The sequence below is a fragment of the Actinia tenebrosa genome, unplaced genomic scaffold, assembly GCF_029948245.1.
Source record: "Actinia tenebrosa isolate PJP-AT-01 unplaced genomic scaffold, QUT_ActTen_1.0 PGA_scaffold3__52_contigs__length_22856419, whole genome shotgun sequence".
Taxonomy (NCBI): Eukaryota; Metazoa; Cnidaria; class Anthozoa; order Actiniaria; family Actiniidae; genus Actinia; species Actinia tenebrosa.
Window position 1 is genome coordinate 20,724,970 of NW_028292580.1, and position 11,631 is coordinate 20,736,600.

Here is an 11,631-nt window from a genome sequence, read left to right on the forward strand (position 1 = left end):
CTTGCCAAATTCTGGTGGAGAACCCCCCCGGGTCCAATGATCATAATGCAGATTGGTCTAAGTCTGGCCATTGAGCAGCCATTATTTTAGACCTGCTTTCCTTTCCCCTACGGTATTGTGTGGTTCCGAAAAATATCCATACCCCCCATGAGGGAAATTTGTAAAAAGCCCCACTAACCCCAGAAAGTCCAATATTCTTCCATACAAAGTATGAATTTTGTTTTTTCTGTGACTTCCCTCCCCTCCAGAATTTCCAATTTCCTCCATGGGTTGGATACGGAGATTTTCTGGAACTAAACATTTCAGACTTGTAGGCAGGCTACAACATTTGCTATAGTAAGTTTTAAACCACTCTAATGATTAGAGGCATAGCCAGCTATAAAGTCAGCTAACTCAGGGTCTAAGATTTTAAAAGTTAAGTAGAAAATATACTATTTGTTTTATTTTAGACTCTATCTATATAATAATATGAATATCTAAACTCTAGCTTCATTGTGAAGATTTCATTTTTTATAGGAGGAAAAGTGTGGTTGGATAAGCTGACAGCAGTTTTTTTATAGAGGTGGAGGGGGGTCGAGGGGGGGGGGGGGGGGTCGAAAAATTAATTTGGACTATCACAAAATCGATAACTCTCCTTCAAAGGTAAATATAATATCATGACCCTAACCCATTGTTTTTCCTGCCTTAATGAATCCTTTCTTTGTTAATGGATATTTATTTTGAATATAATTTTAAACTTGAATATAGAGTTTCACATGCTGTGATTGGTTAAGCAACCAGTGATTCTTAGCCGATAACCACTGCTCGGGCGGTGATTATAAGAGTTTCACATGCTGTGATTGGTTAAGCAACCAGTGATTCTTAGCAATAACCACTGCTTGGGCAGTGATTATAAGAGTTTCACATGCTGTGATTGGTTAAGCAACCAGTGATTCTTAGCCGATAACCACTGCTCGGGCGGTGATTATGAGAGTTTCATATGCTGTGATTGGTTAAGCAACCAGTGATTCGTAGGCAATAACTACTGCTTGGGCAGGGATTTAGAGGTTTTCCAAAGTTAGCCAGAGCAGAAGAGTGTCTAAAGCGTTTTTTTTATTCTAAATTTCATCTTTTCTCTGATATTCAAGTCTAAAATCATACTAATGTTGGATTATGTTTATATAATGTTAACTATAAAGGCTGGCTATTTTGGATAGTAAAAGAGATTAGCAGATAAGCATAGTATGATTAATGAAAGGCAATTGAAAAGTATGAGTTTACGAAATTTAGGGTCCAAATCTCCTCTTTTGTACCAAAATATCTGTAAAAAGACAAAAATATATTAATTGTATTGCATGGTACAAAATAAAAAAAAAAAGTAGTTACTACTCACTGGTAAAGTTACTGAAGAAATAGAAAACGCGTGCGCGTGCTGTGTGCTGTCATAAAGCACACAGGTTGGCAGAACACGAGAGAAGTGTTAGGAGAGGCACGGAGCTTAGCGGAGTGCTTCTGGACACTTCTCGAGTGTTCTGCCAATCCCCAAGTGCTTTATGACTGCACACAACACAGCAAGCAAGTTTTTTATTTTTTTTATAAAATAAAAATTACAATAGATAGGAATGACGCAACGGAAAGTGCGCATGCATGCAATATGCTCTCAAAGAGCACATGCTCCAAACCAATCAGAATGCGACATTCATAACAGTTATTTTATAAAGGTATATAGCAACTATTTGCTAGTAAGGTTACATGCAACACAGTAATGGTTGGAAAGTATTCCTGAGAAAAATATGCCAGTGTTCATGACAGGGTTTGAACCTAATTGTGAGGCAAGAAATACTTGATGAAAACCTTCACATGCATGATCTTTGATATATTCCGTGCAATGTAAACACTTAATACTATAAATCCTTATTTCCCAGGGTTCCTACAAGGCACTAGGCCCATTGCTAGGAGTGGTTTAATGGTCCAAACGAACCCCATTTCTCTACCTTTGGAGGAGTAAGAAATAATGTTCAGTGCTATTTTAGTTTTTCGAGAAATGGCATAACTAAGGTTGGTAGAAAAACGATTTTCCCCTATTATTTGCAATTACCAATGACCATGGATTACAGAGATTACAAATACCAAAGATGTACATATCTGGGGGGACGCAGCTGGCATAAAAAAATTCGTAAATACTGTATTATGTACATCTGTGGGTTTACGTAACTGCACCATATACTGTAACAACAAAATCAAGAAAAATCTATCATATACTTACTAAAACTAATTCTCCTATACAAACAAAGATGATGGCGATGGCTAGAAAGATTTTTTTGAATGGCGGAGGCCAAGGAAATAAGGAACTTATGAAGGTAAACTGAAAAAGATTAACACAATTACTGAGATCAAAAATAATAACGATGAAATGATTAGGCCTGACAGACCACTACGAGCAAAACAAGTTTTTTAATTGACGTATAGCAGGGGTTACTACTGTTTTTATCCCTACACACTGATCAAGACAGGGAAATCGGGCAATATACTGCCGTCAATCAAATAAATTGATCCATACCTTTATTTACTCAGACTGGCATCAGTGTACTGCTAGCTGATTTCTCTTTTGTGACTCACTGTCGTGTCGATCAATGCATAGCAATGACAACAGGGGTAAAATAATTGCCAGTCAGTCACTGATCATGATTACCGGCCAAATAAGTTTAATAGCTCGGTCAAACCTTGTTTCTTGCTCAATGTTACTGGTCAAATAGACCCTTCTCAAAAGTATCGTGGATGAGAAGCTACAGGGTTGAAAATATAAAAGAAATCACACTTTTTCTCGATGGAATTTGTGGCATTTCCATGTTAACCTCACATTCAAGATACATTTAAGAAGGGTTCATTGACTGACCAGGAAAGGTTTTAACCAGACAAGTTCTAACTGAGCAGACATTGTCTAATGATCATCCATTATTTCAAGCCCTCAGCTGTATAGTGGAGTGAACAAAGGGGATGCAGAGCAAGGGAAGGTATGTAAAGAAAGGATGTGAACTGATGAAGTAAATATAAAAGAGAAGTGAATACAAAAGGATGAGAAGGAAATGAAAGATGGAATGGTCATGTAACAAAACACCAGCGAAACACACTGAACTAGCTCCCACTACCTTTAATGATAACCAGAATATATCTTATACTTACTAATACCAATATGCATGTGAATCCTCCAAGTAGATAGCTTAAAAAACGATCCTGAATCAAAAACAATACAAATGTGATGCTATTTAATGCCTGGATTACTAAAGATTTCTGCAATATCATAAAGATATATTCATAAATACTTAATGCTTAATAAACAAAATCTTGTCTCATATGATAAATTTAAATATTTAAAGGTTGTTGTACCTTCGAATTGTACAATGATAATAAAAAGACAAAAATGAAAGGCAAACATCACGTGACTTTTTTTTTGGTACGCATGTATGTAATCAATGAAAGTATCATTTTTAGATCTTCTTCTAAATCAAGAAAACTTGCAATCATTATGATATAAATTTCAAAACAAGGACTTGACATTTTAAATTTAATTTTCAAGTGTTACGATGTAAGCTTTGCATTCACTCGATAAAAAATCAGGTCTCTCTTGATGTACATAGCAAGCTTTATTTTCTGGGTTTTTGTTTATTTGTACGTGTTGTTTAGCTCCACAATTCATTTATATCCTTGGCTATTGTTTCATTGTCTTTATGCCTCAAGTGCCTTTCAACACCAAGAAAAGAGCCATTAAATTAAACGAATACTAGTTATTGATGTTAATATAACAGAAAGTTAAGCTAAAGTTGTTCGAAACCTACCCTTGGTCGCGTGTCTCCAAATAATGGGGTATCTGTCCCAGCATCGTACATTGTTACTTTAATAAAAGTTAAGCCTTCCCAATGATGTCTAGGATTCAATCCTCTAAGAGTTAATCTTGATTTGTTCTTTCAGTTTTTTAAAACGATGCAAATACAAACATGACAAAATATAGCAATCCCCAGGAGCAAAATTATCATCACATCTCGGGAGGTGTACAGACAAATCCTTGCATCCAAAACTCCTTAAAAACACCTCGAATAGTCCTTTAACTTAGCAAGCTGGTATAACGAAGGTTTAAGACCCAGGTAGGCTTGTAAATTAGGAGTATTTTTGTAATCAGTAGGGAATTTCCTTGATGTTTCGAAAACTTTTTCTATGATCAAGTCATGTGTTTTGTGCACCAACTTGCATTTTGATACCTGAACCCGCGATGTCGCTATCCAGCTGATTGATCCCTTACTCATGCGCATTAGACTTCTGTCTTCGAATCCAAGATGGCGGCTTTGTCGCGTGTTTCTGGTTTACCTTCTTTATACCGAAATTTCTCGGGAATTTTTAGGAATTCTATTCTCCGATCGAAGCAGGTATGACGCTATATAACTTAGAAATCCAACAGTCGTAATACGATTTGGAAATCAGCTGTTTTTTATTTGCATTTTGTGTAAACGTGGCATCCATATTGTGATGTGGAAATATTCTCATAACTCTACTCGGATATTGTTTAAAGAGTTGTATTATTTGCGATTGTGCTGGGTCCTTCAAAAAAGTATCAAGATAATTAAGGCTAATGTTTAGGTTTAAAGATCATCAAAGATTTATACATAATCAGCATCAAGCTAGCTGTTGACTTGTGTATTTATGTACACAATGATGCCCAACACCAGCCCCCTTGGGCTTTGTATGTGGGGGGAGGGGGGAAGAGGTATTTTGATATTTTGTAAAAGTATATCGTTATCCTTTGTTTTCACGTTACGTCATCTGGTGTATTTTTATAGCAAAAGACTTCTCATAAGGTCCTTTTTTTACATATGTCAACCAGCATGGCCACCATTGTCTTTTGATCCTCTTGGGAATGGTTGAAAACCACCAAATAATGTATGTTATAGCTACACATATTGATTTCATATAACCTCAATATTAACTTGTGGGGTTAATAGGTATAAGGATGACAGTTTCCATGGTAACCATCAATATAATCTTTGTAGATTTCACCTGTGAGTGTTCTTCCAGTGAGATGGCTGAATCTTCATGAATATCAAAGCAAGAAGATCATGCAAGATAATGGACTTAATGTTCAACGATTCATAGTCAGTGAGAATGCTGAAGAATCTGTCAAGCTATCTAAAGAACTAAGTATGCTTGTAGTTACAATGTAATCTTTCCTAGTTTAGAAAAAGATTAGCACTGTTTCATTGCTACCCACGTTATTGATAGTAATAAATAGACTACCATCAATCAAATAAAGGTACATGAGAACCTACTCTAATGATTAACTTGGTTATGGTAATAGCCTATTTCCCTTTTTTCGATACAACAGTGCTACTGTAGTACCTACTGGCCTTTAGTAGTCATTCATCTTTTAATGATATCATGTTGGAATATAGATGCTGCTGAATATGTGGTGAAAGCTCAGATCCTTGCAGGAGGTAGAGGCAAAGGAACATTCAATAGTGGTCTCAAGGGTGGAGTACACTTAACTAGAGAGTAAGCACATGTTTAAAGATTTTTTTGTATACAAATATGTTCTTTATTTTTTCCCAAGAACAAAGGTTTTGAAGGTTTTTATGTTTCGCATGAAGAATACAAAAAAAAAAAAGATTAAGAAGTGCAAGAGAGAAAACCCAAAAGGGTTAAAAAAGTTACTCTCACACCCAGAAGGATTATAAACTGAATATTAATATCCAATTCAAATTCAAAAGCTCATTAAGGGGGCTCACTAGCTTTTTTATTTGCAATATTGATAGGTGGAATGAAAAAAATATATATCATCTTGAATGTCAGAGCTCTTAAATTGGCCTGATGTCCAATCCCCATTTTGCAGAACCAAAGACCTTTACACAAATGATAGGTAATAAACTTGATTGCTTCTAAGTTTTAATTATGCATATTTTTTTTTTTTTTTTTAGCCCAGAGAAGGTTGGAGAGCTAACAAAACAAATGTTTGGATACAACCTGGTCACAAAGCAAACGACAGAGGAGGGTGTGCCAGTGAGAAAGGTAATGAACTTACTTAATACTGTAGAATATTCTGTGAACTCAGATATTTCAATGGGAGGAGGAAGGGGAGGGGAACACAAGTCTAGATTCAGCATAAAATCTTGTGTTACTTGAACTACTTTGGGTAGCAAGAATGTTCTCATTTGTTACAGTGGGGACACTTGAACCATGAACGCGTCAACTTTTACTGCAGTTTTTAATATTCTGTGAACTCAGACATTTCAACAGCTTGTCGTGAAATGGGTTTTTCACTGCAACAAGTCTTAAATATGAAAGATACCGACTGATTATTTTTGATTGAAGGCAGCAAAAAATCAAATTTCTGTGCAGCTCATAAAAAAGATATCACATGACAAATTTTGATAGCTGTTGCACTGAAACAAAAACGAATGGGTGCTAATGATTTCCATAGTATGATATTTTCATGCAATATTCCATGATGTTATCCCAATAGGTAATGGTGGCAGAAGCATATGATATCGACAAAGAGACTTATCTTGCCATACTGATGGACAGAGACTTTAATGGCCCAGTAATAGTCGGCAGCCCAAAAGGAGGAATGGATATTGAGGAGGTTGCCAAGGAAACGCCTGAATACATATACAAGGTACTTAGATATACCAATGAAATATACATGACTGTATAAAAAATTTACAGAAATGGTATATTATAAAGACATTAATGATGATAATGGTACATGTAATAGAGCTAACAAGATTTATAAATTTATGTTTCAAAGGTTCCTGTGGACATTGTGAAGGGATTGTCTGAAAAAGATGCTAGATGGTTGGCTGGCAAATTGGAATTCACTGGTAATTTACAAGAACAGGTATTTCTTTCCCATTGTTGTTATTGTTATTAGTGGTGATGATCGTTGGTAGAGGTGGCTGGTAATATAGTGGTGGTGGTGTTGGCAGCAATGACTGCAGTGACGGCAAAGGTGGGAGTGTGGTGGTGGTGGTGGTGGTGGTGGTGGTGGTGGTGGTGGTGGTGGTGGTGGTGGTGGTGGTGGTGGTGGTGGTGGTGGTGGTGGTAGTGGTTATAAGAACTTGTCAGTAAACTTAATAATGATGGACTTTCAATACTAGACTATTTTTTCCCCTATTTTCTATAGGCAGCTCAACAAATCAAGAAGCTTTACAAGTTATTTCTTAAAGTGGATGCAACCCAAGTAGAAATAAATCCTTTTGGACTGACTCCAGATGGAAAAGGTACCAGGAATAAAATAAATAATAAATAAATAATAATTATTTATCTTGATAGAGTTGTTTTATGAGCAATGCTAGCACAATACATGTAATTCATTTAGTTCGTTAAGCACCAAGCTTTACATTTTTTTCCCGGTCTGGTATCCTAAAAAATCGTGCGTTCTGATAGGCTGTTTGAGTGGGTGGTATTTTGTCAGTATCAGTCAGCACTCACGGTCCGGTATCCTTTGCCGCTAAACAACAAAACAGAACGATTACAAAAACAAGTAAAAAATATGGGGAAAGAATAAATAAGTTATTTACAGTCCTATAGTCAATCCGGATAGGGAAAAACTGTGCCCTTGGTCCGTATATTCAAGACCTCGGGATACGTATGATCAATCTGCTAGATATTTTGATTTTGATTTGTCTATCTTCTAGTGGTGTGCTTTGATGCCAAGTTCAACTTTGATGACAATGCAAGGTTTAGACAAAAAGGCATCTTTGCTCTTGAAGACAACACAGAAACTGATCCACGTGAAGTACAAGCAGCAGAACATGACCTGAACTACATTGGAATGGATGGCAACATTGCGTGCTTAGGTAATGAGCTGTTTTGGGTTATTTAAACCTCTTTAAAGACTCTGAGTTATATTTTTAAATTCCCAAGTTTCATGTTGGAGGACTGGGTCGAAATCAATAGTGTTTGAAATCCATGGATGACGTTGCAATTGTGTACCATGGGATTGAAATGAGGACAAGCCAAGCCCAGCACACATGCTAAAATGCTGCAACGATGTTTTGTGGTCTTGTTGTTTCCATTTCATGAAAGAACTGGTTTTTCGACTGATATTCTTCTTCTTTCTTCTTATAAATATTAAATTATTATTATTATTATTATTATTATTATTATCTTGTCCATGTAATTGAAGCCTTTATTTGCAATGTTTGTCTGCATTTCGATCACACTTTTCCAGTGTTTTGAAGTTGGATGCAAAATGACACCAATTAGCCTCCAGTACCACTTTACCAATGTCTTTATTTTTTATCAACCATGAAAAATGCTATTAATAATTTACTACTTATTTGAACTTCTGTTTTAAGTGAATGGTGCTGGCCTTGCTATGGCAACTATGGACATTATAAAGTTACATAAAGGTGAACCATCTAATTTCCTTGATCTTGGTGGTGGCGTCCAGGAAGAAGGAGTGCTGCATGCATTCAAGATCGTTAGCCAGGACCCAAGGGTGTGTACTGCATAATATATTAGATGGTATCCCATGTCTTTTCTTTTGTGTGTTTTTTCTTAGCAATGATTGCAAGCCATTAAAACATATAATTTGGCAAATTTAAGGCATAAAGAGTGACCCAAAACAGAACCCAACATCAGATCCCCAGAATGAGATTGAACATCTGAATCCCAAGGCAGTGATGCAGTTTTGGAAATTTTCATTTCAGGTTCGAGTGATTCTAGTAAACATATTTGCTGGTATTGTTGACTGTGCTGTAGTTGCCAGTGGTATTGTATCTGCCTATGAGAAGCTCAAACTTGATGTCCCAATAGTAGTTCGATTAGAAGGTAAGAACTGACTGTTTGGTATTGAAAAATGATATCCATAAATCGCCTGTTGTCATTGCTGATTTATCTGCCAATGCTAGTTCTGCTGTTGTTGTTGCTGCTGTTGTTGTTGCTGCTGTTGTTGTGTGGTCCTGCTGCTGCTGTTGTTGTGTGATCCTGCTGCTGCTGTTGTTGTTGCTGCTGTTGTTGTTGCTGCTGTTGTTGTTGCTGCTGTTGTTGTTGCTGCTGTTGTTGTTGCTGCTGTTGTTGTTGCTGCTGTTGTTGTTGCTGCTGTTGTTGTTGCTGCTGTTGTTGTTGCTGCTGTTGTTGTGTGGTCCTGCTGCTGCTGTTGTTGTGTGATCCTGCTGCTGCTGTTGTTGTTGCTGCTGTTGTTGTGTGGTCCTGCTGCTGTTGTTTTTGCTGTTGTTGTTGCTGCTGCTGCTGTTGCTGCTGCTGTTGTTGTGTGGTCCTGCTGCTATTGATGCTGCTGCTCCAATTGTGATGGCTGATTGCATTTCAGCCAATTTATCATAGGAAAAAATGATGGCTTTTATCAATAGTTAAATATGGCATTAGAAAATTCCTAATAAACTCACTGCAGGGTCTCCCTGCTGGTCTTGCATTCTTTGGTTTTCTTCCACTCTACTTCTTTAGTCTCAAAAACATTGTTGCTGATGTTTAATTTGTTTTTATCTTAAATATTCAGGTAATAATGTCGATAAAGCCCAACATCTTCTAGAAGAAAGTGGTTTGCCATTGATTTCTGCTCATGATATGGATGATGCTGCCATCAAGGCTGTAGTCAGCCTCAGTGATTAGAAGATTATTAGCCTTCTGTTCCCAGTTGTACAAAGGGTGGATAAGTACTATCCAATGGATACTGTAAATCTTACCCAGTGGATAAATTTATTGGATAAGAGCATGGACTTATCCACTGGATAAGGATTTATCTATTGGATAGAGCTATCCACCCTTCATACAACCAGGCCATGGGGTTTTTAATGTAGTATGTAGTTTCAATTTCAAGCTAGTACGACCAGATAATAATATTGAAACTTATTTGTTTGAGGCAAAACAAAAGAAAATATTTGAAACTAATTTGGTTTAAAGAAATACAGTTACAATATCCTTGAGAAGAACTGGGAATTTGGTAGGGGAGTGGCATCAAAACATGTGACTTCTCCATTAGTACCTTGGGTATGGAATGAATGGATTTGGACAACTCAAGCTTTTTATCAGAAATGTTATGTATTTTTTTAAAGCCAAAATGTGTAGTTCCAGAAAATATCCATACCCACCAAGGGAAAAAATTGGAAATTCTGGGGAGAGGGGGGTTAGAGAAAGAACAAAATTACAGAGTTTGCATGGAAGAAAATTGGAAGTTCCTGGGGGTAGGGGGGTCCTTTTACAGATTTCCTCCGTGGTGAGGGTATGGATATTGTCTGGAACTACATAATATAAGGAAACTTGTCATGCCTGGAGTTTTCTTTACCAGAGAAGTATGAAGAGCTACCTTCCTTGATTCCATACTTTAGGTCTGTTTTAGCTTGAATTCGAATAACTTTGTTTAAACTGGTATATAAAACAAGTTCACTGAATTACTGTATAATTCGTAGTGAACAGTACTTTTTTATAAATGAAGGCGAAATTATTAATGAATGCTTGGAACTTATCTTCAATTCTTTTATTTTGACTACTTTGGCTCAAAATTTGCCATACATTTATAGATCTTTGCACTTCACAGTGCCCATTGTAAATTGTAGCAATTTTGTTCTGAAACTTTTAGCTGTGTGGACAGCAAAGTACTAGTATATTTTACAATTTGATTTAAACAAGCTATTTGTTTAGTTTTTCTGTTTTCTGTTTTTTGTTTTGTTTTTATTTCTTGTTTTCGTTTTTTTTGTTTGTTTTTTTTTTTTTATTATTATTAGTCCCTTTTCATTTAAAACTCGATTTTTTTGGACAGTGTAGCCAGGAGATCATGGGAAAGCGTTATCAATATGACATTTAACTAAGATGAAATTAATAAGATAGAAATTAAGAAATGCTACTTTTTTGTATTGTCAATCATATGAATGAAAATAAAAGGTGTGATAAGTATTTTATTCTTTTGTTAGTTTTAAATGTTATCTTAGTAATCGATGTACATATAAAGTTGCATATGGCAATGATAATAATAATATTCATTCACTAAATAATAAACATATCCAATAGCGCTGAGAACAAAACTAGCGATGAGCAAAACAAACAGAAATGATGTCCTTAATAAAGCCTAAATGATGAAAAGACTGATCAAAACAACAAATTTGCAGTGGCTCCCTTGGTTTTACATGTTAAGGTCTTGAAACAATTGGTACTGGCATCTTACATCTTATAGAAGAAATAGAAAACAGTGTGCAGTTATAATGTACGCGGGGGTTGGCGAAACACAGAGAAGCATGACGTGTAGCGGAGTGCTTCTCGAGTGTTCTGTCAATCCCCAAGTGCTTTATAACTGCACACAGCACAGCAAGCAAGTTTTTTAATTCTTTTATAAAATACAAATTACAATATCATAGGAACTGACGCAACTGAAAGTGCGCGCACTTGCTGTGTGCTCTCATAAAGCACGCGCTCCCAACCCATCAGAACGCGAGATTTATAAGTTACATCTTACGCTTATGTAAATATTACTCACTTTCGTTTTAAGGAAGTAAGAGCTTGTTTAACCTCTGAGTTTGTTCTCTTGCATGTCTCCCTCCCCCCCCCCCCCCCCCCCCCCCCCCCCCCCCCACAATATTTATAACTTATTCAATTTATCTATGTATATGTTTCGTGTAAATAAAAATTGTTGTTGCAACTGTTATTTTATAT

The 11,631-nt window shown here is 36.3% G+C and overlaps 2 protein-coding genes across 2 annotated transcripts; one reads left to right on the forward strand and one right to left on the reverse strand.

Moving 5' to 3' along the window:
• Window positions 1–695: 695 nt before the first annotated feature.
• LOC116305135 (transmembrane protein 243) lies at window positions 696–4,230 on the reverse strand. Its single transcript, XM_031714971.2, has 4 exons — window positions 3,816–4,230; window positions 3,163–3,213; window positions 2,246–2,344; window positions 696–1,300 (listed from the first exon to the last, which is right to left on the reverse strand). The coding sequence occupies exons 1-4, from the start codon at window positions 3,864–3,866 to the stop codon at window positions 1,184–1,186; spliced, it is 318 nt and encodes a 105-aa protein (XP_031570831.2). The 5' UTR covers window positions 3,867–4,230; the 3' UTR covers window positions 696–1,183.
• A 69-nt stretch (window positions 4,231–4,299) lies between these two features.
• On the forward strand, window positions 4,300–10,883 carry LOC116305138 (succinate--CoA ligase [GDP-forming] subunit beta, mitochondrial). The gene is made up of 11 exons (XM_031714974.2): window positions 4,300–4,400; window positions 5,022–5,169; window positions 5,421–5,520; window positions 5,943–6,033; window positions 6,488–6,640; window positions 6,773–6,862; window positions 7,148–7,244; window positions 7,662–7,823; window positions 8,325–8,467; window positions 8,679–8,799; window positions 9,485–10,883. The coding sequence occupies exons 1-11, from the start codon at window positions 4,311–4,313 to the stop codon at window positions 9,595–9,597; spliced, it is 1,308 nt and encodes a 435-aa protein (XP_031570834.1). The 5' UTR covers window positions 4,300–4,310; the 3' UTR covers window positions 9,598–10,883.
• Window positions 10,884–11,631: the final 748 nt, after the last annotated feature.